At 38.6% G+C, this 27294-nt stretch overlaps 1 protein-coding gene across 4 annotated transcripts; it reads left to right on the forward strand.

Moving 5' to 3' along the window:
* The first annotated feature begins 24153 nt into the window (after positions 1 to 24153).
* On the forward strand, positions 24154 to 26994 carry LOC112275339 (uncharacterized). Of its 4 annotated transcripts, none has more exons than XM_024505632.3 (5): positions 24154 to 24220; positions 24478 to 24591; positions 25498 to 25924; positions 26236 to 26477; positions 26608 to 26994. In XM_024505632.3, exons 3-4 carry the CDS (start codon positions 25523 to 25525, stop codon positions 26446 to 26448), a joined length of 615 nt encoding a protein of 204 aa, XP_024361400.1. In that variant the 5' UTR covers positions 24154 to 24220; positions 24478 to 24591; positions 25498 to 25522; the 3' UTR covers positions 26449 to 26477; positions 26608 to 26994. The 4 variants fall into 4 exon arrangements, with proteins under 4 accessions (XP_024361400.1, XP_073386414.1, XP_024361401.1 ...); XM_073530313.2 differs by having other exon boundaries at positions 26236 to 26473; XM_024505633.3 differs by lacking the exon at positions 24478 to 24591.
* Positions 26995 to 27294: the final 300 nt, after the last annotated feature.

Genomic DNA, 27294 nt, shown 5'->3' on the forward strand with positions numbered 1-27294 from the left:
GTGCTTTTCATGCTCTTCCTCATTTCTGGAGAATATCAGAATATCATCTAAATAGATGACAACAAAATCGTCAAGGTACTCTCAAAAAATGTCATTCATCATATGTTGAAAGACTGTTGGAGCATTGGTAAGACCAAAAGGTATGACATTATACTCAAAATGGCCATACCTTGTAAGGAACGTTGTCGTATTATGTGCTTTCTTGCTCGAGAACACGCCGGGCGTCTGGTTGTAGAAGGTAGTATGGAGATTCGTCGATAGTCAAGCAGTCTATCAGTTTTGACTGCTGGAAAATAAACGACTGCAACAATGTACCGTAAATCTATACAGATGCTCTTTGACTGCTTGTCGAAGTCCTTTTTGCCCCAGCCGGTAGGTCTCTAGACGTTACACAGAACCCCGTACAACCCAAACTGTTAATCTTCAATATCGCTTTGTACTTACGATCTTGTATCCACTTACTGTCTTGTTAGATTAACCCAATAAATTTCATTCATTCCGCATGCTCAATCCTATAGACACCCTTTTAATCCTTCAATCACAGACGTAACTCGATTTCACAAAACAGTCAAGAGTATTCAAACCCACTTCATTAAAAATCCCGATTTACCATTACAATACTGACTTCAGCAGCGATTGCCTCAGTCTTCTCAAAACTCTACGAAGAAGAAAAATCCAAATTCTATGTCTTTTCTTCCCCGACCCGAAGCATGAAGCTCCTCTCTCTAATCCCCTTGATCTTCCAAAACTTCCATTGAAAACAGAACTAGTAACCTTGCAAAAGCTTGAAACTAGAGCCCCCCCCCGATTCCCCAGAAAAAAAAAAACCCCCTTTTCAAAACTATATCCCCCCTAACCTTATCCTCTGAATTTCTTCAATCTTCCGTCTTAGATCCGGAATTGGCTCCCACCGTCAAGCTTGGATTTAAAATTGGCTCTCGCCGTCAAGCTTGGATCCAAAATTGGCTCTCGCCGTCAGAGCTTTCTCCTCCGTTTTTACCTTTAAGAAATCTATTTACCGAAAACAACGTTCCCTGAAACGGCACAGAGAACAGGACAGCCTGAAACAGAATCGAACCCCGTAATCGGGACCACATTGAGTCGCCCGACCAATTCAGGTCCTATATTGGTAAAGATGCCCGTAGTAACCTGGATGTTCCCGTAATTGGGTCAAATTGGTCCTCGCGTCAGATTGGCTAAGACCCGTAGTAAGACCTGGATTTCCCGTAACTAGACTGCACTGGGTTGACCGGCCAATACAGGTCTCATATTGGGTAAGAGGACCCGGATTGGATTATCGAAATTGGATCCAATTGGCTCCTCGAACCCGTCGTGTGAATTGGTCCTTCTCTTCCTGCTGACTCCCGTTATTGCAATCGAATGGGGCATTTCAGTATGCCCCGGCTGACTGTAACGGAATCACTGAACCTGACCACTCAGTATTTGTACTGGAGTTGGTCGATGCTCCCAATATTCGAGGTAACTGAATATTAATAAAATTCCCCTTTCTTTTTATTTTCACTGTATACTCGTGTTACAACACGACATCCACCCCCTCTGAACCTGTGCATCCTCCGGTATGCACCAATTTACCCAATTGCTGTTTGATTCAGAATATATCTCCTACGTCTTTGTCCAGTTCGTCTTCGTCACCTTCATTATCCAAATCACTTTCATCTTCTTGTTGCAGAATCTCTATACCTTCATTAAGATCTTCCATATTCATCTCTGCGTGTCTTCGTTTAAATATTTTTACTCGCTTCCCTGCAATTAGTATTTTCAATTTTGTACCATCTAAGTCCCGTAACGAGTAAGTCGCATTATCATGAACTATTGTTACCACATATGGTCCAAACCAACGTTTTGAAAATTTTCGCAAAGTACTATGTTGATTATCCAAACTATTGTCATAAACAAGTACCCAGTCACCTTCCTCGATTGCTTTTGGTCTCAATCGATGTTGCTTATCGAATCGCGCCTTGTTTTGTAACCTTGCTCTTTTTAACCTTCCCAATGCTATCAGGACATCTTCCGTTCTTTGCTCCAATTGTCGAATCCTAATAGCCAAAAGTTCTTCTCTTGTCAATCCATCTTCCCATGGTAGCATACTCCAAGTAAGTACCTTTTCTTCAATCGGCATAATTGGTTTTTGACCTGTCATAAGTTCTACTGGCATATATCCTGTCACCGAACTATGTGTTGTTCGATCAGCCCATAATGCAAATGACAATAGCCGTGGCCTTTCTTTAACTTTTTCATTACAAGCTTTAACCAATGCTTTCACAATCGACGGGTGACCGCGTTTGCTTTTTGCATTCCCTTCCGGATTATAAGCAGTAGTCAGTGATAGTTTAACTCCACATCTTTCAAAGAACTTACGAGCTTCTTGTGCATTTAATTCTCCACGATCTGCAGTGATTTTTCCTATGCATCCGTAACGGCAAATGACATCTTCAAGCAAAAACCTACAAATCCCCTCTGTAGATTTTGTCTTCAATGCTCTTCCTTCTACTTGATTTGATAAATCTTCATGAGCTAAAACCAAATATCTCATCTGCCATAACCCAACCGGCATAATAACCAAATCAACAACACATTTAAAATGAATAGCCAGAGGATACGTAGGATGAAGACCATCTCGGTGTCGGATATTTGAATACGATTGACAGATTTCACATGACTCTACAAATGAGAGCACATCTCGATACATATTTTTCCACCAATATCGTTCCTTGAGTTTAGCAAAAGTAGCCCAGATTCCTCTATGCCCTGCCCATAAACTATCATGAAACTCTTTTAAAAATTTTAGTTTTTCTTCCTTTTTGCCTATCACTCGTTGTAGCATCCCAATTCCTTTCTTTGGTCTCTTCCATAAGAACCCATCTCGAAGTAAAAATCCATATGCTTTTTTTCTTATTTGTTTGAATTTTTCTGTAGACCAATTCCCTTGCTTAGTCAAGGTATTCAAATAATGACCAATATCCAATAATTCTCCTTCATAAGATTCTTCAAGAAATAGCTTGTCTTCTTTGTTGAGATTTGATATTGAATAGAATTTCAATCCGACATCATCAATGTCTTCAACCATTTCGTCCTCCCTCTCGTATCTTGCTCGAGATAGCATGTCTGCTACTAAATTGTCCTTCCCAGTGATATGATTAAATTCTGGATTTAGTGACTTAATATAAGCAATCCATCTCAACATTGCAATATCTGGCGTTGAACAATTAATAATCATTCCAAGCAATGGCAAGCAATCTGTTTCAATTACTACTACTGCCCCAATCAAATAGTTCTTTTCCGCTTTCATAGCGGAAACGACTCCCCAAAGTTCTCTTTTGACTTGTGAATATGCACGCTGACGAATACTTAAAACTTTAGCCCCAAACCGAACTCCAAATCTACTCCCATTTGAATCATCTTGACCCACAGCCCATCCAATGGCAATTGGACTAGCGTCCACAGTAAGAATCACTGGTCTATTGCACTTATAATCAACCTTCCTCAATATTGGAGGTGACATCAATAATTTCTTTAATCTTTGCATTGCCTGAATATGCCTTTCTTCCCATTTAAATCGGTAACCCTTGTGTAACAGTTCATATAATGGATCAGCTATGTGAGTAAAATGAGGGATCCAGATTCGATAAAATACACATACACCCAAAAACCTGCGAACCTCTGTTAAAGAATCACAATCCTCTTTCATCCTTCCAATTGCATCAACTTTAGTCGGATCTGATTTTTTTCCGTAAGATCCACATAAATGTCCAACAATTACAACCTCTCGTACTCCAAATACGGACTTCATACCCGATAATGTAAGATGAACTTCTCCAAGCCGAGTTAAGATCTTTTCACAATCTTGTATATGATCAACAACATATCTGCGACACCCCCTCGTATCTTAAGTTTCATCCTTGTCTCCTTCTCTGCACCCTTTTATAGGAACATCATCCAGAAAAGGCATAGTCTTTTCTGGAATAAAATCTCTCAATACCTTATTCATCCCATTTATCATATGCGCAACTGAGTTGGTCGCGCCTTGAAGAAGAGTGCACATTCTAACCAATCCAAGTGGTGTCCTCATTGTTGTCATATCTCTACTTCCTTCGGTAAGTTGAAATTGATCATAACCTGAATACAAATCACCCATTGAATAGATCGCCCTTCCAGAAACGCCTCAGCAAATTCATCCACAATAGGTCCAATTCCTGCATTCCTGACAGTTACTGCATTCACCGGTTGCATATCTTGAATAAACCGTAGTGACCCATTCTTCTTAGGTACCGTAAACCATCGACTAGAATACGGCGCAAATGAAGGTTCCAATATTTTCATCTTTATCTTTTCTTTTATTAATTCCACCAATTTAGGTAAATGTGCCCTCGATATTGGAATCGGTCTTAGATTCCAAGGTACATGCGGTACAGTGAAGATAACCATAGGTGTTATAATATTTGGATCCACACACCCAATTTCATGAAATTCGAAGGCAAATGATCTACCTTGTTTAGCCAACATCTTTTTGAAGCAAGTAATTTCCTCTGGCAATAAAGAACCATCAGAACCAATCTTCAATTCTTCGAAAGTCTCTTCAGTAAACTGATGTCCAATACTCATTGGATCTCTTAAACTTGCTTCTTTTGATGCTTTTCCCATTTGTTCTTTAGAATCCTCTGATAATGGTCCGGCAATAAGCTTTACCTTCTTATCTACCGTTTTATATCTCGTCTCTACTGTGACTTCTGGTGCTTGAAAAGATTCAAGCATGGTATAAACCTCTCTCGAATGAATCTCAACAATCTTATCATTATCCCCTAACCCAATAGATGTAATCAATTCCAATGAATCTTCCAGTCCATTTTCTTCATAAACACCCAAAATCCTCTCATCATCTTGCAATGCACCTATCTTGCGTAATTGTCCTTCAATATTATATAATCTTTTTCTTTCTTTTCTTTTAAAATCATCAACTTTCTTATACATAATATTTCCATTCTCCAATATACCAATAAAACTCGCATCAAAAGCACCTTCATCTCGCGAGAGTACCTCCTCTTTTGTACCTCCATAATCTCGCTTTACAGTGGTACCTCCCCAAAATCCTTAAATCCTTCAACAATCTTTGGCAATGGTTTCTCCCTCAACCTATCTCGATTCCGTTCATGGTTAGGAGGTACTGTTAGAAATTGTACAGCTTTCCTCCCATCTTCGCTCCCTACCCTTGTATAAGCAGAACCATCGTCAAGTACTTTTTTTTTCCATCCGTGTTGCCGTGATATAAGGTTGTCTTAAAATCAACGGATAAGACGTTGTATCTTGAACGAAGAAATGTTGCTCCGTCGCAACATCCCCAATCCGAATTTTGACATCTGGACAAGCTCCATATAATTCGCCTTGTGTGTTATTAGCTGCTCGTATTGCCCATCCATGTTCCATATCAATTGGCCATTTTTGCTTCTTATAAAGATCTTTAGACATGAGATTTATTTCAGAACCATGGTCGATCAAAGCAACTATTGGTTCTTCTATATCTCCTACCTTCACCAATACCTCAGTAGTTGCCCTTGCCCAATGCTTTCGAGTATAATGGCTCAAAGTTTCCATTTCCTTGTCATTAGAATCTTCGAAACATACTCGCTGATTATACCTATTCTTTTCATTTGTTGGTTGCTTGTAACCAATATCAACCTCTTCTTCATCTCTACATATTCTTGCATCAATAGCATGACTCATTCCAGTTTCGCCCATTAATTGCCTCTTTCGCTTAATGGTGTCAATGATAACATCATGAAACTCCTTCTTTGTAATTCCCAAGACTTCTTTCAATATGAATTCCACTTTAGCGTTTAATATACGTTCTTCCAACACCCCTTTCAAATTTGTTGCCGCTTCAATGTCAGAAAGTAGCTTATAAGCAATTGATTTGCCCTTATCTTTTGTCTCCATTGTTTTTTCTCCCAATGATGATGAGGTATCCTTTACAGGCAATTCTTGTGAAGCTGCCTCCCAAGCCTTGTCTCCTCGAGTTTGCCTCTTAAAAGAATTTCCTTCTCTAGTATCATCAAAATTTCCTCGTCTTTTTTCTTCCATCAAAGCTTCATGTTGGCTCTTAGCAATATATGCATGAACTGAAAGAGACTCAACAGGATCCTCCCAACCTGTTCTACCTCGTATTGTAGCTGTAGTTCTCAATAACGCTTCTCGAGGTAATTTCCCTTCTTGCATTGTAGAAACGGCAGAAGCCCAAAACTCACTAGTTTCCGTACTTCCACCAATTTCATCATCTACTCTAGCACCATAACTTGCACTTTCTCGTGCTACTCTTTCATGCTCTTTTAAGTAATCTTGAACCAATGCTCTCATTCCTCCCTTGCCAAAATTGGTTTGAAGAAGATCCTCTCTATTTTTCAATACTATCTTCCCATCTTTCCAGCAAATAATTCCCTGCCGTATCATATTATTAAATTCATTGCAATCTTTTCTAGTCTGTGAAGCATCATCACACCAAATGCATCTTTGTACATATCTTTGTTTTGAAACATTCTTCGAATTGTTTATAGAAGTATTCTTTTCATGTCTTGCCAATTTGATTTGAAGATCTCGCATTCCTCGTATAATTTCTTCCATACCCATATCTGCTTTCTTTGACAAGGATGTCGAAGGTTGAACTGTAGGCATTGTTGGTGGTGTTGTACGTATTGGAGCTTTGGGTGCTTGTACTATTTTCGGAATATTGCTCCTATCCTTCCTCCTTTCTTTTTTTGTAAGCAACTCCACCGCATCTTCAACGTTCTTCCACTTCGTTGTCAATCCTTCATCTTCTTTTTTGTCTTCAAGAAGGGGTTCTAATTTCTCTTGCAATTCTCCATCAGCAGCTTGAAGAAATAGATCAACTTTGTTCGGCTCCAATGTCAATTTTTCTACCTTCGATAATTGAGAGTACTGCCTCTCAAATTCCCTTAGTAGCTCTGTTGCTTGCAAATTCTTATTGGGCCGTTCAATCCATCCCAGAAACAGCTTCTTAGTAACGCGATCAGCATCTTCCAAGAAATATTCGTCTTTCAATGCATGTGAAAAATCCTCCCATGAATTCCCATAACGATCCGTAATCGATGTAATGTGGTGTCTTATCTCTGGTATCGTGGCAAGTCCAAATAGTGCAACCATTTTCTTCTCAGAAACCCGATTTAATTCCATTTCACGAACATAACATCTTAAATACCTTGAAATATCCCTCCCATCAAATTGATCAATTTTATTGACCACTGCTTGCAATGCTTTGGTTGCCAAAGCTTCCTTTCGATCATTGCTTTGCTGTTGCTGCATTGACAATGAGAAGGCTTAAAACAAACTAGCAATAGACGGATCCAAGTGCATACCTTGTCCTTTAGAAGACTCCCCACCAAAAATTCCTCCCAAAAATCCTTCCAAATTTTTATTTTCGTTTTCCATAAAATAAAGATGAAATCAACCGAAATCCAATACCTTCTACCTCAAGCTTTCACGTCGGGTTCACCACTTTTTGTCGTATTACATGCTTTCCTGCTCGAGAACGCGCCGGGCGTCTGGCTGTAGAAGGTAGTATGGAGATTCGCCGATAGTCAAGTAGTCTATCAGTTTTGACTGCTGGAATATAAACGACTGCAACAATGTACCGTAAATCTATACGGATGCTCTTCGACTGCTTGTCGAAGTCCATTTTGCCCCAGCCGGTAGGTCTCTAGACGTTACAGAGAACCCCGAAGAACCCAAACTGTTAATCTTCAATACCGCTTTGTACTTACGATCTTGTATCCACTGACTGTCTTGTTAGATTAACCCAATAAATTTCATTCACTCCGCATGCTCAATCCTATAGACACCCTTTTAATCCTTCAATCACAGACGTAACTCGATTTCACAAAACAGTCAAGAGTATTCAAACCCACATCATTAAAAATCCCGATTTACCATTACAATACTGACTTCAGCAGCGATTGTGTTAAGGACATAGTCTTTAGACCTTTCTAGAGACAAGTTTTTAGAACCTTCTAGAAAGAAGTCTCTAGAAACTTCCATAAGATTCCTTCAATATTCTCTTAGAATATTCTTTAAAGATTCCCTAAAGATTCTTTGAAGATTCCCTAAAGATTCCCTTAGAAGGCTCTAGTAGATTCTTAGAATATTCTAGTAGATTCTAGGAAGTTACTTGAGAAGCTTCCTAGCTCTTGGGTTGTTGCTCGAGAAGCTTCATAGTTCTTGGGAAGCTTCTTGATGCGCTTCCTTAGAACCATAGGCCAGTAGTATATATAGGAGTCGAGGCTGAAGAGTTCTTCAGTCTCGACAACACATCTCTTGAAGCTCTAGCTCAATTCTCTTGGCGTTGCTCTTGTATTCATCTGATAATCTAGTTCTTGTCATTTCTTCTTGAACTTCTTGTTTAGATTTCTTGTTTGTATTTTTGGTCCATGACAGTTTGTCGAGACTACCTTTATCTTAATATCAGAGCTGAATCCTTCTTGTTTGAGAGCGGATTACTCCTCTTCTTGAAGGTATTCTAGCGCTTTAGGGGTTGCGGATTACCTTCCTCTAAACTGATATTTTCTCAATCACAATATCAGAGCTTAGTTCTTTGAGGCAGAGAGTGGACTACCCCTTTCTTTGGAGATACTTGAGCGTTCTAAGGGTTGCGGATTACCCTCTCTTGGACTGATATTAATTCCTTCTTTTTGTTTAGCTTAGCTAGTAAAAAAGACTGTTAACATCGATTTCAGAGCTTTGCCTTCTTGATAGAGTGCGGATTACCCCTCTTCTCGAAAGCATTGAGGCATTTTTAGAGGTTGTGGATTACCCTCTTCTAAAACTGAAATCGTTTAGTGTTTTTTTTCTTTTCTCTGAGTAGGTTTTAGTGACAGGTAGTGCTACAATTTTCTCCAAGAGACTTAGTAATTTCTTCTTCTCTCAAAATTTTAATCCATCTATTCTCTAAATATGGAAGTAGACCAGGTCATAGACAGTGCATCTCCACAAGTAGACAATAGAGTGGCAACTCTTGCAGATCTTCAAGCTCTTATGAATAGTGTACGAAAGGAGATTGCATTTCTTCGCAATCCAAGTAAAGAACCTCAAATTGATCTAGTGACCGAAGAAGCTAGACGCGAAATTCATAGCCTACAACAAGAGATTATTCGACTGAGAGAAGCAAGACATGTGTCACATACGATCCCTATGGATACTTCAAGGATTAGTACGAAAGAACCAAAAGCGAGTATGCCAGACAAGTTTGACGGAACAAGAGCCAACTTCCGAGGTTTTGTGCAACAAGTACAGCTTTACCTACGCCTACATCCTTCTCGTTATCCGAATGGATTTACCCAGGTTGCTTTCATAGGTACTCTTCTATCAAGAAATGCTCGCTCTTGGTTTGCTCCACTATTGGAGAAGGATTCTCCAATATTGTACGACCTAGAGGCTTTCATAGAGAGACTTACTGCTGCGTTTGGAGATAGCAATCGAGAAAGAGTGGCTGAAAGAAAGATACAAAATCTGTGACAAGGATCACGTTCTGCTGCAATCTATGCTGCAGAATTTCAACAGCTTACATGTGATCTTGATTCGAATGATAAGGCGTTCATGACACGATTTCGATATGGACTGAGAGATGATGTCAAGAATTTATTGATCACCATGCCTAAGGCGGATACTTTAGAAGAACTTATATCTCAGGCAATTATTTGTGACAACCGCCTCTTTGAATTACGACAAGAAAGACGATCAAGCTGGAGAAATGATGGAGTATTTGCTACATTTTTAAAAGGTCCAGAGAATCATTCCATAGATCCTGAACCCATGCAAATTGATGTGGTACGTTTCAAACCCCTCACAGCTGAGGAAAGGAAGCGACGGTTTGAACAAAACTTGTGTTTATATTGTGGAGAAGCGGGCCATAAAGCTGTAGATTGTCGGAAGAAACAGAAGCCTCAAACAACAAGACTCAGGAGTACAAGCATGCAGGAAAACAAGGACGCCCAGCCACAATAGGGACCGTGCGGCTGGACATCTCAACATCCAAAATTAATCAAGGTCCCTTTCTCTCAGCTCAACCTTCAGATTGTTTTATGGTACCTTTACATCTGGATATTCAAGAACTACAAGTCGATGCTTTATTAGACTCGGGTGCATCCGCTTGCTTTATAGATGAAGAGTTTGTCAAGCTTCACAATATTTCTCTTGTAAAGAAACTTAAGCCTGTCCATGTAGAAGTCATAGATGGACGACCATTGTCTTCGGGCAATGTTATCCATGAAACTAAACCATTGAAGGTACGTCTTGAAAACCATGAGAGCAATATTGTGTTTAATGTTATCAAGACCCCTTCATGTCCTATCATTTTGGGACTATCTTGGCTTGATAGATATAATCCATTGATAGATTGAAAGTTGCGAAAAGTGACATTTCCAACAAACTCCTTGAAGGTGGAATCTGCCAAGACAATGTCTAGAAACAAATCCTTGTTTATAGGTGCAAGGGCTTTCATGAAGGAAGCCAAGCAAAATACATTTCTTGCCATCTTCGCAACTCCGACTCGAGAAGATGCAACTCCGACTTTGGTTATTCCAAAGCAGTATGAAGAATTCAAAGATGTCTTTGAAAAGAAGAATGCTCCCAAAGCATCGACCCTATGAATGTGCCATTGAATTACAAGAAGGAGCACAACCACCTTTTGGACCAATCTACAATTTGTCGCAGACGGAGTTGACTGAGTTGCGGAAGTATATTGACGAGAATCTAGCCAAGAACTTCATCCGTCATTCGAAGTCGCCAACTGGGGCACCAATCTTATTTGTGAAGAAGAAGGATGGCTCACTACGGATGTGCGTGGACTATCGAGGTCTCAACAAGGTGACAAAAAAGAATCGCTACCCACTGCCTTTGATCTTTGGTCTTCTAGAACAACTTGGGCGTGCAAGGATCTTTACAAAGATTGACCTAAGGGGAGCTTACAACCTTGTGCGAATTAAGGAAGGAGATGAATGGAAGACAGCTTTTCGAACAAGGTATGGCCATTTTGAATACAATGTCATGCCATTTGGTCTTACTAATGCTCCAGCGGTCTTTCAACACATGATGAATGACATCTTTCAAGAGCATCTAGACGATTTTGTTGTCATCTATCTAGATGATATTTTGATATTTTCTAAGAACAAGGAAGGATATGAGAAGCACGTTCGTCTGGTACTCAAAAAACTACGAGAGCGAGGACTCTATGCCAAATTGGAGAAGTGCTTATTTCACCAAACTGAGATGGAGTTTTGGAGATTCATCGCGACTACGGAAGGCTTGAAGATGGATCCAAAGAAGGTGGAAGCAATCATGTCTTGGGAAGTTCCGAAGACGGTTAGGGACGTACAATGTTTTCTTGGATTTGCTAACTACTATCGGATCTTCATTAAGAATTATTCTCAAGTTGCTGCCCCCTTCATTCGATTAACGTGTAAGGACAAGCTCGAATGGGGACCTATCGCAGAAAAAACATTTCAAGATTTGAAGATGGTATTTACTACAGCTCCAATCTTGGTACATCCGGACTTTACAAAGGCCTTTTATTTGGAGACAGATGCTTCGGATTTTGCTTTGGGAGCTGTACTTTCACAGATGGGCGTAGATGAGAAGCTCCATCCAGTTGCGTTTTATTCTCGAAAATTCTCTGCTGCTAAGATCAACTATGAGATCCACGATAAGGAACTCCTTGCTATAGTAGATTCTTTCCAAGAGTGGCACCACTTTCTCGAAGGAACTGCACATCCAGTGACCGTATATACGGATCACAAGAATTTGGAGTATTTTATGTCGGCTCGGGTTTTGAATCGGCGTCAAGCTCAATAGAGTATGTCGCTATCCAAGTTCGACTTTGTTATTACTTATCGACCTGGGAAGCAACAAGGGTTGTCCGATGCATTATCAAGGAGATCATATCTCGCGCCAAAGGCTGGAGATGCAGCATTTGATCAACAATGCATGACATTGTTGAAGCCAGAGAAATTTCGGCTCAACGTAGCTATTGTACCAATTGATGCTAACTTCCTCGACCAGGTACGGGCCGCAACCATTGAAGATTCTCTAGCCCTTGATATCAAGCAACATGCTAGTGATGATAAATTCAAGATGGAAGGAGATTTAGTATATTTCGAAGAGCGGTTGTATATCCCAAAAGGGCCAACACGACTCCGTGTTCTTCAATCTCGTCATGACTTTCCAACTGCGGGACATTTTGGATTCAATAAGACCTTGGAACTTATTTCCCGCGATTTTTGGTGGCCTCAAATGTGGAAGGATGTGAAAGATTTTGTTGTATCTTGTGATATTTGTTCAAGATCCAAAAATCCTCGACATCGGCCTTATGGACTTCTACAGCCATTGCCTATTCCGCGCCGACCATGGTCTTCGGTTTCCATGGACTTTATTACGGATCTACCACCATCGAATTCATTTGATAGCATTTTTGTTGTCGTAGACCGGCTTACAAAGATGGCACATTTTGTCCCTTGCAAGAAGACATCGTCAATCGAAGACACAACAAGACTCTTTCTTGATAATGTGTATCGATATCATGGTCTATTAGATGATATCGTATCGGATCGAGGAACCCAATTTGTGTCAAAGTTTTGGAAATCTCTTTTTGAAATATTGAAGGTGGATATCAAGCTTTCTTCGGCATTTCATCCTCAAACGAACAGCCAAATAGAACGGGTGAATCAAGTTTTAGAGCAATATTTACGTTGCACCATCAACTATCAACAAGATGATTGGGTCGCATATCTACCGCTAGCCGAGTTCGCATATAACAACACCCTTCATGCGTCAACTCAACAAACGCCATTCTTTTCCAATTATGGATACCATCCAAAGCTTGACTTATGGAGTTCATCAATGATTAACAATCCGGCAGCTGAAGGATTGGTGAAGGAGCTTTCGCAGCTTCAAACTACATTGAAGCTTCAATTGCAAACTGCCCAAGAATCTTACAAGGCGTCCGCAGATAAATTTCGGAATCAGGCACCTAAATTCACGATTGGAGACAAAGTTTGGCTGCTTTGACGAAATATTAAGACCAAGCGGCCATGTGACAAATTGGACTATCGGAGATTGGAACCATTTGTTATCCAGAAGTAGATCAATCCTGTAGCGTATCGTCTGGAGTTACCAGCTACTATGAAGGTACATCCTGTCTTTCATGTTTCTTTGTTGGAGCCTTATCGAGAATCGTCTTTCCTGGAAGAGTACAATGTCCACCACCTAGCATAGAAATAGAGAACCACAAAGAATACGAGGTGGAAAAGATCCTGGATTCATGGCGAAGACGGGATAAATTAGAATACTTTGTGCATTGGAGCAGTTACGATATTAATGAACGAACATGGGAGCCGGCCGAAAATCTCACGAATGCGCCGTAAAAGGTACAGGAGTTTCATCGACGATATCCTGAGAAACCCAAGCCGGTTCGACGATAGCTTCTTACTGAAGCTTGCTCATCCAGAAAACAGAAAAGAGGAGAGAGCACCACCAAAATCCATAGTTGATGTAGTCATTCTCTCCAAGATAGCGTAGAACTTTGTTAGTAGCCCAAGTTTGTTCTTATTGTTTTAGCCTTTGAATATGGATAGCCAAGATACTACACTTGTCATGTCATCTCAAGCAATTAGCTCATGAAGACGACCGCGAGATGAAGAACCGCTTGCACCACGACGACGTCGAAGGATTCCAAGCAAGAGATCGCTGGTGATTGTATTTGAGGTCGAGCCTGCCTACAATGGTCAGCCAGAAGGAGTGTTTGCAGGACAATTTCACAATGAAGACCCAGAGGTTCATGCTTGGTCAGAAGTTGAAGGCGTGGGTCACTATCGTTGGCTTCAAGGACCATTGAATCACTTGCCTCGTGAACAACAATTGGAGTTCATAGCAGAGGTTATGCAATAGAACTTCATTTTCTTGCATTGGTATTGACTGACGATAACATTGCTTCTCGGAGACCTCGAAGCTAAAAGAGGAGGTGATGTTAGGGACATAGTCTTTAGACCTTTCTAGAGACAAGTTTCTAGAACCTTCTAGAAAGAAGTCTCTAGAAACTTCCAGAAGATTCCTTCAATATTTTCTTAGAATATTCTTTAAAGATTCCCTAAAGATTCTTTGAAGATTCCCTAAAGATTTCCTTAGAAGGCTCTAGTAGATTCTTAGAATATTCTAGTAGATTCTAGGAAGTTACTTGAGAAGCTTCCTAGCTCTTGGGTAGTTGCTCGAGAAGCTTCATAGTTCTTGGGAAGCTTCTTGATGCGCTTCCTTAGAACCATAGGCCAGTAGTATATATAGGAGTCGAGGCTGAAGAGTTCTTCAGTCTCGACAACACATCTCTTGAAGCTCTAGCTCAATTCTCTTGGCGTTGCTCTTGTACTCATCTGATAATCTAGTTCTTGTCATTTCTTCTTGAACTTCTTGTTTAGATTTCTTGTTTGTATTTTTGGTCCGCGACAGATTGCATCAGTCTTCCTAAAACTCTACGAAGAAGAAAAATCCAAATTCTATGTCTTTCTTTCCCCGACCCGAAGCATGAAGCTCCTCTCTCTAATCCCCTTGATCTTCCAAAACCTCTAATGAAAACCAAACTAGTAACCTTGCAAAAGCTTGAAACTAGAGCCCCCCCCCCCCCCCCCCCCCGATTCTCCAGAAAAAAAAAACCCCCTTTTCAAAACTATATCCCCCCTAACCTTATCCTCTGAATTTCTTCAATCTTCCGTCTTAGATCCGGAATTGGCTCCCACCGTCAAGCTTGGATCCGAAATTGACTCTCGCCGTCAAGCTTGGATCCGAAATTGGCTCTCGCAGTTAGAGCTTTCTCCTCCGTTTTTACCTTTAAGAAATCCATTTACCGAAAACAACGTTCCCTGAAAGGGCACAGAGAACAGGACAGCCTGAAACAGAATCTAACCCCGTAATCGGGACCACATTGAGTCGCCCGACCAATTCAGGTCTCATATTGGATAAGAGTCCAGTAGTAACCTGGATGTTCCCGTAATTGGGTCAAATTGATCCTCGCGTCGGATTGGCTAAGACCCGTAGTAAGACCTGGATTTCCTGTAATTGGGTTGACCGACCAATTCAGGTCTCATATTGGATAAGAGGACCCGGATTGGATTCTCGAAATTGGATCCAATTGGCTCTTCGAACCCGTCATGTGAATTGGTCCTTCTCTTCCTACTGACTCCCGTTATTGGAATCGAATGGAGCATTTCAGTATGCCCCAGCTGACTGTAACGGAGTGACTGAACCTGACCACTCAGTATTTGCACTGGAGTTGGTCGATGCTCCCAATATTCGAGGTAACTGAATATTAATAAAATTCCCCTTTCTTTTTATTTTCACTGTATACTCGTGTTACAACACGACAACGTTGTCTTCCACTCATCTCCTTCCTTGATTCGTATGAGGTTATAAGCTCCCCTTAGATCAATTTTTGTAAAAATCCTTGCATGTCCAAGTTGTTCTAAGAGACCAAAAATCAAGGGTAACGGATAACAATTCTTCTTTGTTACCTTGTTGAGGCCTCGATAGTCCACGCACATCCGCAATGAGCCATCTTTCTTCTTCACAAATAAGATGGGTGCACCAGTAGATGATTTTGAATTACGGATGAAGTTCTTGGCTAGATTCTTGTCGATGTACTTCCGCAACTCCACCAACTCCATCTGCGATAGATTGTAGATTGGGCCAAAAAGTGGTTGTGCTCCTTCCTATAAGTCTATGGCGCAATCATATGGTCTATGTTCTGGTAGCATGTCACCATTTTTCTTTTGAAACACGTCTTTAAAATCCTTATATTGCTCCAGTATACTTGTTGTCGAGATCTTCTCCCCAGTAGTTGGAGCCGCATAAATGACAAATGGTGTGCCTTCCTTGGATGATCTTATAAATGCTCTTGCTCCAATAAATAAGAATTTCTCTATTCGGGGTTTTCTACTAGGCTTGCTGGGTGGTTTTGTAGAAAAGGTCATCTTTTGCAACTTCCAATCTATGGATGGATTATGCTTTTTCAATCAAGAAAGACCAAGAATAACAGGATTTGATGGGGTTCTAATAATATTGAAAATAATATGACTACTATGGCCCTTAAACGTCACTTCTATAGGTCCTGATTCATCCAATATCAGACACTATCAAACAATAAAGGTCGCCCATCTATGACCTCAACGTGAACAGGTTTGGATTTTTGTACTAAAAGGATCTTATGATGCTTCACAAATTCTTTGTCTAAGAAACAAGCAGATGTTCTTGAATCTAATAATGCTAAGGTTCTCAGTTTTTGAGGACCAATAAACAAAGGGATTGTAAAACAAAGGGCAGGTTGAGCGGAAAGAAAGGAACCTGGTTGTTGTTGCGATATTTCACTGTCCAGCCGCACGGTTCCTATTGTGGCTAGGCATCCTCGTTTTCCTGAATAAACGCACACCTAGTCTTGACAATACGTCGATTTTGCTTCTTAGGACAGTTTCCAACTTTGTAGCCTTCTTCACCGCAATACAAGTATAGACCTTTCTCTATGCACCACTTTTTTTCTTCTAGAGTAAGGGATTTGACACGTACCGCATCAATTTACATGTCTTCTACCTCTGAATGTGAATTCACGCTGCTTGCTGACATAGTTGGGGCATAGCGAACTGTATGTTGTCTTGAACATTAGTCTTGGCGGCGTTGGAATAGGTGGTTATCACACTTCACAGCTTGGCTAATAGCCTCATTGAGCGTTTGTGGATCAGGAAGAGTTAACAGCAAATCCTTCACATCGTCCCTTAAACCCCAATAGAATTGACTCATCAATGCTTCTTCATCCCAATTGATGTCGCATGCTAATTGCTTGAAGTCCGATGCATAGACTGATGTAGAGCGCATCCCTTGTCATAGTGATCGGATCTTTGTTGTAGCCCATCGAATCTTGTCGTGTTCACCAAATGCTTCCGCAAATGCTTCCAAAAAGGTTTCAAAGTTTTTTAGTATGGACGACCGTTTCTCAAACAAAGGAGCAAACCATGGTAGAGCTTGTCCTGTAAGTAAGGTTCCAACAAGCCCAACACACGACTCCTCCGTTGGATAGCGTTCGGGCTATAAAACTGTTATCAACCTGATTTGGTTGACGAATCCTCAAAACTTAGAACGCGTACCATCGAACTTGATCGGAAGGCTAACTCGGGCTCCTTATGTTGTAGAATCAGCGGTGCTTGTCAAACCTGAGGCAGAGTTGCTTCTCCAAGTGCAGAAGTTTGAGGTTGGTGCAACCTAGATTGTGCCATCCTAGATGCTCTATTATGAAGCCTTGCCATGACTCCTTCAATCTCTGCAGTTCTTTGCGATAACGTAGAGAGTGCATTCATGATAGCATCTAACTTGGACTCCAAACTTTCTGTCATACTAATGTCTTGGCCCCCGGCCATTCTAAGAGAAGGACACAAATGACTCTACAAGAAGACAATATTGGTTTAGAGGAGGGTACTCCGTAACTTCTAAAATGCCTTAAGAGCTTCAAGAAAAGGGGTAATCCACTCTTTCCAAGAAGAATAAGACTCCAATATTGTAACAAAAGAAGTATCAGTTTAGAAGAGGGTAATCCGCATCCTCTAAAATGCTAGTACACTTCCAAGCAGAGGGATAATCCACACTCTAACAAAGAAAAAACTAGCTCTGATATCTGAGGTGAGTGTAGTCTCGACAAACTGTCACGAACACAGAAATACAGACTCGAGATCTAACAAGAAGTTCAAGAAGAACTAGCAAGAACTAGATTAATCAGATGAGAACAATACTAGAGAGGTGAGCTAGAGCTCCAAGAGATGTGTTGTCGAGACTGAAGAACTCTTCAACCTCGATTCCAATATATACTTCTATTTAGGAAGCTTCTCAAGCAACTTCTACCAACTAGGAAGCTTCTAGAAGGTTCTAGAGATTTATTTCTAGAAGGTTCTAGAAACTTATCTCTAAAAGGTTCTAAGGACTATGTCTCTAATATCTTCTACTAACTAAGAAGCTTCTAGAAGGTTCTAGAGACTTGCTTTTAGAAGGTTCTAGAAACTTGTCTCTAGAATGTTCTAATGATTATGTCCCTAACATCCTACCAAAGTCTTGTTCAAGGACCGCTCCAATAACAAAGTCAGAAGCATCAATATCAAGCATACGAGGGAGATTAAGATCATACAATTGCTGTTTTGGAGCAATAATGAGTGAATCTTTGAACTTATCTAAGGTATTTTGCTACTCTAGTTTTTATTCAAATAAGGTACTTTTTTCTAATAGGTTTGCCAATGAGATAGCAATGTGAGCAAATCACCAAATAAAACGGCAATAATATCTAGTAAGGCCTAAAAATAAGCAAACTTCAAAACTATCTTTGGAGGTTGGCTAATCTTCTAATGCTTTCACCTTAACTTGCTCCATATGCATGCCACATGCTCCTAAAAGGTGACTTTTTACTTTCAAAGTTTATATTTTGATTGCTTACAATAGAAGCAACTATCTTATACTTGGTGTGGTACTTCTCATAGGTGTTGCTCATATTCTTCAGAGATTTTATTATATATAAGAATAACATCAATAAAGACGACTACAAACTTGTTCAAAAGATGTCAAAACAATCTATTTATGTGATCTATAAAAGAAGTTGAAACATTAGTAAGGCCAAAGGATAAAACTAGCCATTTGAAATGTCTATAGCCCATACAAAATACAATCTCTTCTACATCCTCTCTTGCAATAGGTATTTGCTTATAGCCGCTCTAAAGTTCTAATTTACTAAAGATGATTACAACTTGAAATTGGTCAAGAAGATCATCCACACATAGAAGTGGATATGTATTTTTGATAGTCTGTTTATAGAGACCTAAATAATCAATGCAAAGGCAAAGTCCACCATCTTTCTTACGTGCAAAGAATACAGGTACTCCTCATAGTGATGTACTTTCTTGAATGAGGCCATTCTCTAAGAGTTTGTCTAATATCTTCTACACCTCTTCAAATTCTATTGGTACTAGGCAATAAATTAGTCGACTTGTTGATTTTTTTCCAAGCAATAGTTTTATTTGAAAGGAGGCATCTTAATTAAGAGGTATGCTACTAGGTAGTTGGTTAGAAAAACCTCCTAATATTCCTATATGAGTTACTCTAGCTATTGTCGTATGGCATGATTTGCTATCTGAGAATATATTGGATATCTAGTTGTAGAGAGTATAGCTTAAACCTTTACATGAATCTTTTCTTAGCTTCCAAACCTCCTTTATTTTGCATAAAACTCAAAATATAACAAAACCCCTTCAAAACATATTTTTCCCCCGAAGGGTTTTCTTGTCCTAAATTTTAGAAAATCATAACTCCTGATCTAATTGTTCAATTTGTCTCAATTTTATAAGATAGGTAGAATTCACCCTTAAATTTTATCACAAAAAAAACCAATGGCAAATTCACTTCCGATCTTCTGGCATCTAAGAAATCCTAAGCAGATGTTCTAAATCCTAATTTACAAGCACCCGAACACTATTTTCTTAATATCTCAAGAACCTAATACTCAAATGTCATAAATCTTATGTACAAAGTTTACTAACATGAAATTACACAATTCCTGAAATTTTGAGCCAAAACTTTGTTAAATTGCTCAAGATATAGCTCAAGAGACAACCACTAGCAAATCGGATTACTTACTACCGTTAGATTGCATGTGCATACTTCAAAATCCAATAACTCCTTCACTTCAACTTGGAATTAAGTAAGCAATATATAAAAAGTGTAGCCACAAAAGTGCTCTCTCTAGTCGCAATCGCCGATTCTCAATTGCTATCCGTATGCATGCGTTATGCCAAAAAGAGTGATAGTAGCTCCCAAATCAATACCTTAACTCTAAGAGCTTGTATCTCCTTCATATAAACTCCAAACCATACAAAACTTGCACCAAAACCATAGCCAAAAACCTAAACCTTCTGACCTTAGCCTTCAAAGCTCGAATGGCCATGAGAAACTAATCCTAATCCCTAATATGGCCTCAGGCAGCCTACTCAAAGCCCATTGGTCATGATTTTTGACCAATAGGAATGGAGATTTTCATTATTCATATCCATTCATCTATATTGGTGCCCTAATTACTCCCTTTGCTACCAAAATCCTTCTTCAATCCTTTTTTTTATAAGATTTATATAATTTATGTTCTAAACACCAAATAAAAGAACCAAAAGAAGTTTTCAAAGGTCACCAATGTCTAACAAAGGTGATTCTAAATATTTAGAAGTTACTATTAACCAAAACCAATCTTAAAAGCCACTATCAAAAGGAAATTAAAGCTATATAAATTCTATAGTAATCTTTTTAAACAACCTCTTCTCAAAGTAATAATCAAACTATATTCTACAACCAACTAAAATCTACTAACATGGCTTTCACCATGTTACTTAGTAAATTATATATTAAATATATAATTACATTATTTTCATATAATAGCCAAACCACATCACGACATTGTTCTATCCTTTTGATTATCTTTTCTACCGTTGATGCGAGATTTTGAACTACCATATATATATATATATATATATATATATATATTGTAGTTTTTTCTTCATAAAAGTCATCCCTATAAGTAAGTCTTTGGTTGCAAGCTCTCTTTCTTCTTCATTTGATAAGAAAGTGTATAGAATCATCTTGAGTCCTCTATCTTGATAAGAGATTGTTCTTGCTATCTAATCAACTTTCTTATTTCTCATCTCTAGCCATGGCATATTAAAGATAATATCATATTTTAGCTTTGTGACCTTGAATTTCGCTCTTAAGACTTAGGTGTCTATGAATCTCATAGTTTCTTCTTCACATGTCTCACTCAATACATTCTCTCAATCATCTGTAAGGTATATACTTTCTTCCTTCATTTCCTTGATTTTAATTCTAAGCCAATGGATGATTTCAGTTGAGATGTAATTTTCTTTAGAGCCATAATCTATAAGCACTTCACATGGTTGTCTTCTTAATAGTCCCATTACATGTACTAATCAAATCTTTTTATAATTATCCAAGGCTATGCGATTTGTCTTTGAAAAATAATAGTTACTCCTAGTATTGGCCTCCAATGCCTTTACTAAGGAGCCCCACTTTTTTGCTCTGATTCATTATCGACTTGATGAGTTTCAAGATTGTGAACTTGTCTTGTCTTACTAGTACTTGAATTTTGATGTTTTAGACAACCTGAGATTTGATGGCTTAGTTCCTGACAATAAAAACACAATCTTTTTTGTACCAATATTTGTTGTCTTTGTAATATCAATGATCCTTATAAAGCATCAATTTTCATTGGCATTGGTTGTTATGCTGTAATATTAGATAGTAGCATAGGACTTTGTACTATAGGTCGTACTCCACAATTTTTGAAATCTATAGCATTGACCCTCTTTGTAATCCAAATTGCTTCTTTCACTGCTTATGGATTCTTTAACTCCACCTCTTACTAGACTCTAGATTTTAAACCTCGTAGGAATTGATCCATCATCTCCGCCTTTGAAACATTATCAATTTGGAGATATAGGGACTTAAATTGGGAGTCATAATCTTGCACCAACATAGCTTGTGTAAGATTTATCAACTAATCACATGCTATCTTTTTTGCATTGATGGGCTAAAATTGATTCTTAAACTTTGTTTCAAATTTCTCCTAGTCACAAAATCCACCTTGAGTTCCATAACTTTGAATTTGATGTTGCCACCAAATAGCTGTCACATTCTTCAAATAATTGGCTGCATATATAAATCCTTCGGTAGTATTTGTGTCAAATAGTTAGAAGTATTGTCGCATTTTGAAGAGCCATTGACAAACATCTTCTTGTCTTGAAGTTCCAGAGTATGTACTAGGCTTATTCAATTTCAATCTAGCAGATATTAATTCTCTTGTCCTTGAGGCTTCTATTCACTTTTATAAAGTAGTTATCTACCTTAAGGTGTATTGTACTTGAGCCTCCATCTGAGATTACTTTGTCATATCTCTGATATTATAATTTCTTCATTGGACTCTACTATTGTAATATCTTTGCATTTTCTAATTGACTTTTTAAGAGTAGCTCGTAGTAGCCTCAACACAATACTGAGTATAACCACAACAATTGACCTTGGATTATATGATGACTATTGACACACTATCAAAAGTAAACAGTCTAATATTTGTTCTAATACCAATGAAATAGAATCAAACTATTTCAAAAATTCAAGATTCTTCTATTCTTTAGCAAGATAAACCTCATCACAGAATAGGACAAAAAAAACAACTGAGTAGACAAAAATAAAACAGAACAAAACTGAACAAATGGATGCAAAACCAAAATTTATTAAGAGAAAGGGACTAAAGCCATACTTGATTAGCTACTCTAAAAGGCCTTAGCGAGTCCTATTTATACCTTATTCTATGATCCTAGGCTTTCTAAAATATTCGTAGATGGTGTATTTTACTTAGATAACTACCTTAAATTCTTTTTTTAGAAGGTTCTATCGTAGGTCCTACCTAGATAATTCTCCTAAATTCTTTTTAGAATGCTCCACAATAGATCCTACATGGTCCACTAACCTAACCCCAGTTCTAAAAACTTCTATGGTTCTATCTATCTATACAATTATCTAATCTATATCTTACTACAAAAAAAGTTTCTACAGCTTAGAAGGTAAAATTACTAACCAGCTTTTAACCTACTAACTATTAAGACAAGAAAATAAACTAAGATGCTTTTATAAAAGCCATGTTTAAATATCTTGAATTATTATTGAACCAAGATAATTAGATATTAATTAAAATTTTATTTTTTATTATATTTTCATCATATAGTCGTACTACATCACGACACCATCAATACCCTGCTTTCATTGCTCTGAATAAGCTTCTTAGTAGTTTAAATCTTCATCTTTGAATTACTATCTTTTTACAAAAAATTATATTAAATATCTAAATTCTATATAATTTAAATACTATAATCAAAATATATAATCTTCAAAATAAATTTTCTTATATCATTTCTTTTTCAATTAATTTACTAACCATTTTAATATACATCAAGATTTATAAAAATATCATATATTTTAATTAATTTTTATATACTATAAAAAATTATAATATAATAGCATACTATATTGTTAGCTTGTAAAAGAAGCTGTCCACTTGTGCAACACATGATCAACTTATTGGCCAAGTTTTTAACTTACCAATCAACTATAAACATGTATAAAATCAAATACGCATCTATGAAGCTTCTAAGAAGCTTTTCCACAAGATAATATCAGATTTACTTACACTTATCTTCTATCTAATACTTTTTATCTAAATAAATATGTATGTTGGTTATAAGGACCCTCCAAAATCAACTATTTCAATACAATATTATGCATAAGGCTTATTGAGGACCTATTTAATAAGAAAATTTTGTTTTTATATGTAATTGATATCTATAATCTATACATACTCACATAAGTGTGTGTATGCTTGCATGCAATTTTATTAATGTAATTAAATACTTTATTATTTTCTTCTTTATATTTCACTTTTTTATTTTTTTTTATCAATAATTATAGTATTCAAGAGTATTTAATTACTACATGAATGGGATTAATGGATATATATATTTTTTTTGAAAAAGAAACGATTAAGGAATGGACTAAAGAAAAGCTACAAAGTAATTACAACATCGAAGGATAGTGATACAATACAATACAGTACAAGAGTATTATTATAGATTATAGAAATGACTGAGTGAGAGAGAGAAGTCCATGCATTCATTCGTTCATTCATTCAGTGGCCACATGTGTGGGCGTGGAAGTAATGCTAAATTGAATGAGGTGGACGAGGAGGAGGAGCCACATCGAATACCGGAGTCACATGAATATTGCCGAAGTTTCCCAGCAATTGATGCCGAGAATGCCGACAATTTCCACCTACTCTTGTGACACAAGCGCGAGGACTTTTATTACTAAATATATCTCGACACGTGGGCACCATGTGGCCCGAAGACGGTAATAGGGCGCATCACGGGTTTGGGAACATTTTCCTTCGCCGCGGGGACGCCTCTGAAGCTTTGCGTCATCTCGCTTGCTTTGTGTGGCTTCTCCAACGCGGCTCTCTGAACGCGCCTCCCTCAACGTCGTTGATCATCGATTTGTCGCTGCCACCGACTCCGCTTGCTTCCAGGTACTGCACTGTTCCGCTCTGTTGGTCGGTTCCTACCTCTTTGATTTTGAGGGAAGAGTATGAAGTTCTTGTGCAGTCGTTTATTTGTCATTCTTCGAACAGTAGCAGGGTTGTTTTTTGAGTCGTGAGGGCATTTGGGAGGTGGTTTTGTTGCGAGGGTTTGACAAGGCTAAAGTTTCAGTAGGAGATTGTTGCATCGCCTTTCTTTGCGACTTGCGTTCGTAATGCTCGGCGAAACTTATATTGTAAGACTGTAGATAAAGCTTTTCAGGAAGGATCAGAGGTGGGAGCGAGGGAGTTTCTGGGGCTGGAATCTTTGGGCTAGCTTCTGGATTTTTTTGCGCAAAATTTTGATCTACGGCGTTGTGAAGGTGGGTCTAGGTTATTTTCTTGATTGTAAGGGTTGAAATTCTTCAGGTTATGCAAGGCATGCTTCTTTACGCTTGTTTGAGATCTGGATTTTTGGAGTGGCGTTTCAGCAACAGCATGATTTATACTGCTTGTGTGTGTTAGTACAGTGCCGGGATGAAGTTTGACCGATTTTATTATAATGAGCGATTTACGAGGGCATTTAGACGGACAAGTGATGTTTAAAACATTTTTCTAAGTGTTTTGCGTGTATTTTACCGAGATATCTTAGTGGTTAACAGTAATGGGAGCAGTGAGATGAGTTCTGGTATTGTAATTTTCTGCAGTTTTTGGAAATACTTTCCTCGGGAACTGCTCTTTTAGATTCAATTGGAACATAGAGTACAGGAAGGCTGTGGTAAATTGTTGCAAGTTTCTATGCAGTGTGGAAATTCTTTGGTGGTACTAATCGTGTGCACAATAGGATGTATAGGCCTATTTCTCTCTTTGTACGTGCAGCAGAAGATTATTGGTAGTAAAAATGGTGTAGTTTCCCTCTGTGTGCTCTTTCAAGCTTGCGAATATCTTTCAGCGGTTGCATCTTTACAGTAAATAGTGCTGGGTTCTCTCCTCCATAGTTAGGGCGGACCGTATAAGTGATGCTATCACTCAGGATTAGAAAGATCTGATGCCAGTTGAGACTAGCAGTAGCTTGCCAAGTTAGCTACCAACTTTTAACGATTTGTTCTTTTTCGTTTCTCAAAGAACAATATGTCTTGGTATTCCTTGTGCAGTGTTTAGTTACGGGATGCTGTAAAACGACTAGTGCACAATATGCACAGATACTAAGGCAAATGTTTGGGCATAATATGATCTGCGTTTGTAACATGAGATCCAGTTTATAACGAATATTTCATTTGTGGTTTCAGGTAGTTGACTTGGAGATACGCAGAGATGGCGGGGCGAGGGATTAAAGGGCACATTGCAGTCTGCTCTACAACACTTCTCTTGATTCTTAATCTAATTGTTTTGGCTGGTGGCGTTGCCTCAGTTGTCATTCTCTTTCTTATCGAGCATCAGCCCAGCCGGGCGGGATGGCTTATTGTCATTGCGGGTGCTTTCACCGTTGCCTCGGGATTAATAGGTCTTTGTTCAAGTACTCGACGGGGTTGTTTCACACTTCAGCTTGTACTCCTGGCCTTTTCCGTGATTGGACTGTTAGCGACAGCATTTGCAATCTTTTTCAGAGTTACACAAGTCCGCAATGCATTGGACAAGCCATTCTACAATCCTAGTACTACCAAGACTCTTCTCAGGGTGTTGGGTGCCGTTGCGTTCTGCACTGGCTGTGTTCAGGTAATTTTCATGTCGGTTTGTGACTGTTATTAGTAGTAGTTTGATGAACATATTTGTACGCCTGATCCTAAACTCATAGGAAGCAAATGGATTTTGAATTGGTAGAGGTTTCACTGTAGGCAAATCAGGCCGCTGCTTCAACTCATTTTGCCTTAACTTAATTATTTATTTTTTTGTACAAGTTGGGATTGTATCTAATGAATGTAGAGGAACTAATGAGTTTCTGTGATCAATTCAGATTTCTTTATTGACTTTAACTTAAGCTTCTCTACGGCATTGGAATTAATCAAGACTTTGTGGGCTGTATGTAGGTTGCTGTCTTAACATTAGGAATATGCGTGAATTGCTGTGATTTGAACGATTACTACGAAGACATTGAGATGACCCGATCAATGAACGCCAAGGAGGCCAAAGAGGTCGAGAAACGAGCTGCCAGAAGAGAAGAATCTAAGTCCGTTCAGTTGGCCGAGCAGATGAGGGAGAAATATGGGAAGTGGACTGACAAGAGTGCTGCAAAGAAGTAAACTAGGAGTGTTGTAAGCTGCTGATGTATGTAAGTCATAGTTCTGACTAGTTTTTACTTTTAATGATTTGATATCATCTAGTTATGGTTGGGACCTTTTGTTATTGTTGTTGGTTCGAATATTCTTTTATATATCTGAAATAGATTGATGATTGTGCAGGAAAATCTTTGCACGAAATGCGTAGAAGTAGTTGTGTGATCGTGGATGGCGGGCATCCAAAACGTCTATCATTATCTTACACTCTGGCACAATAGTACTGCCATAGCCCTAATTTGGTGACGTTTTTCAATAGTGTTTGATCAGGAGGGATTTGTGAGACTTTTTGAAGAACAGGAACACCCGCTTCTGGTCTGTATTACTTGTACATAAAAGACATGGGTTGTAAACTGGGTTCGGAATAGCTTGGTTGATGGTCTGGACTTTAGACTTGTGTAGGAAATTGCTTATTGTCTCGAATTGCAGGTGCAGATTTAAATGTTTTGTGTACTTCATTTGAATTGCCAACAAGCATTGGTAGTTTTGTTTAAGGAAAACATTTACAAAGTACTGGAAATTGAGACCAACATTGCTGATTATTGTTTTGAATTTATGAATTGTGCTTGAGCAACGCCCTATTTTCAAGTGCTCTTGTATATGTAATAGTCATCGTTGTGCTTTGTACTAATGGGAAGGAGTGGAATCTTAGTATTTTCTTTCATTACATTCCGACCCATTAACTTCGATTCTATGTAGATTTTAAATGTCAACTATCTTCGTGTACATGTCTTCTTGAAGAGTCTTTTGCAATACAGTAAATAGCACAAAACTCTCATTTTTCAAAATGGTCAAAAATGTAATTAGGTTCAG

The sequence above is a fragment of the Physcomitrium patens genome, chromosome 22 (assembly GCF_059467195.1).
Source record: "Physcomitrium patens ecotype Gransden chromosome 22, ASM5946719v1, whole genome shotgun sequence".
Taxonomy (NCBI): Eukaryota; Viridiplantae; Streptophyta; class Bryopsida; order Funariales; family Funariaceae; genus Physcomitrium; species Physcomitrium patens.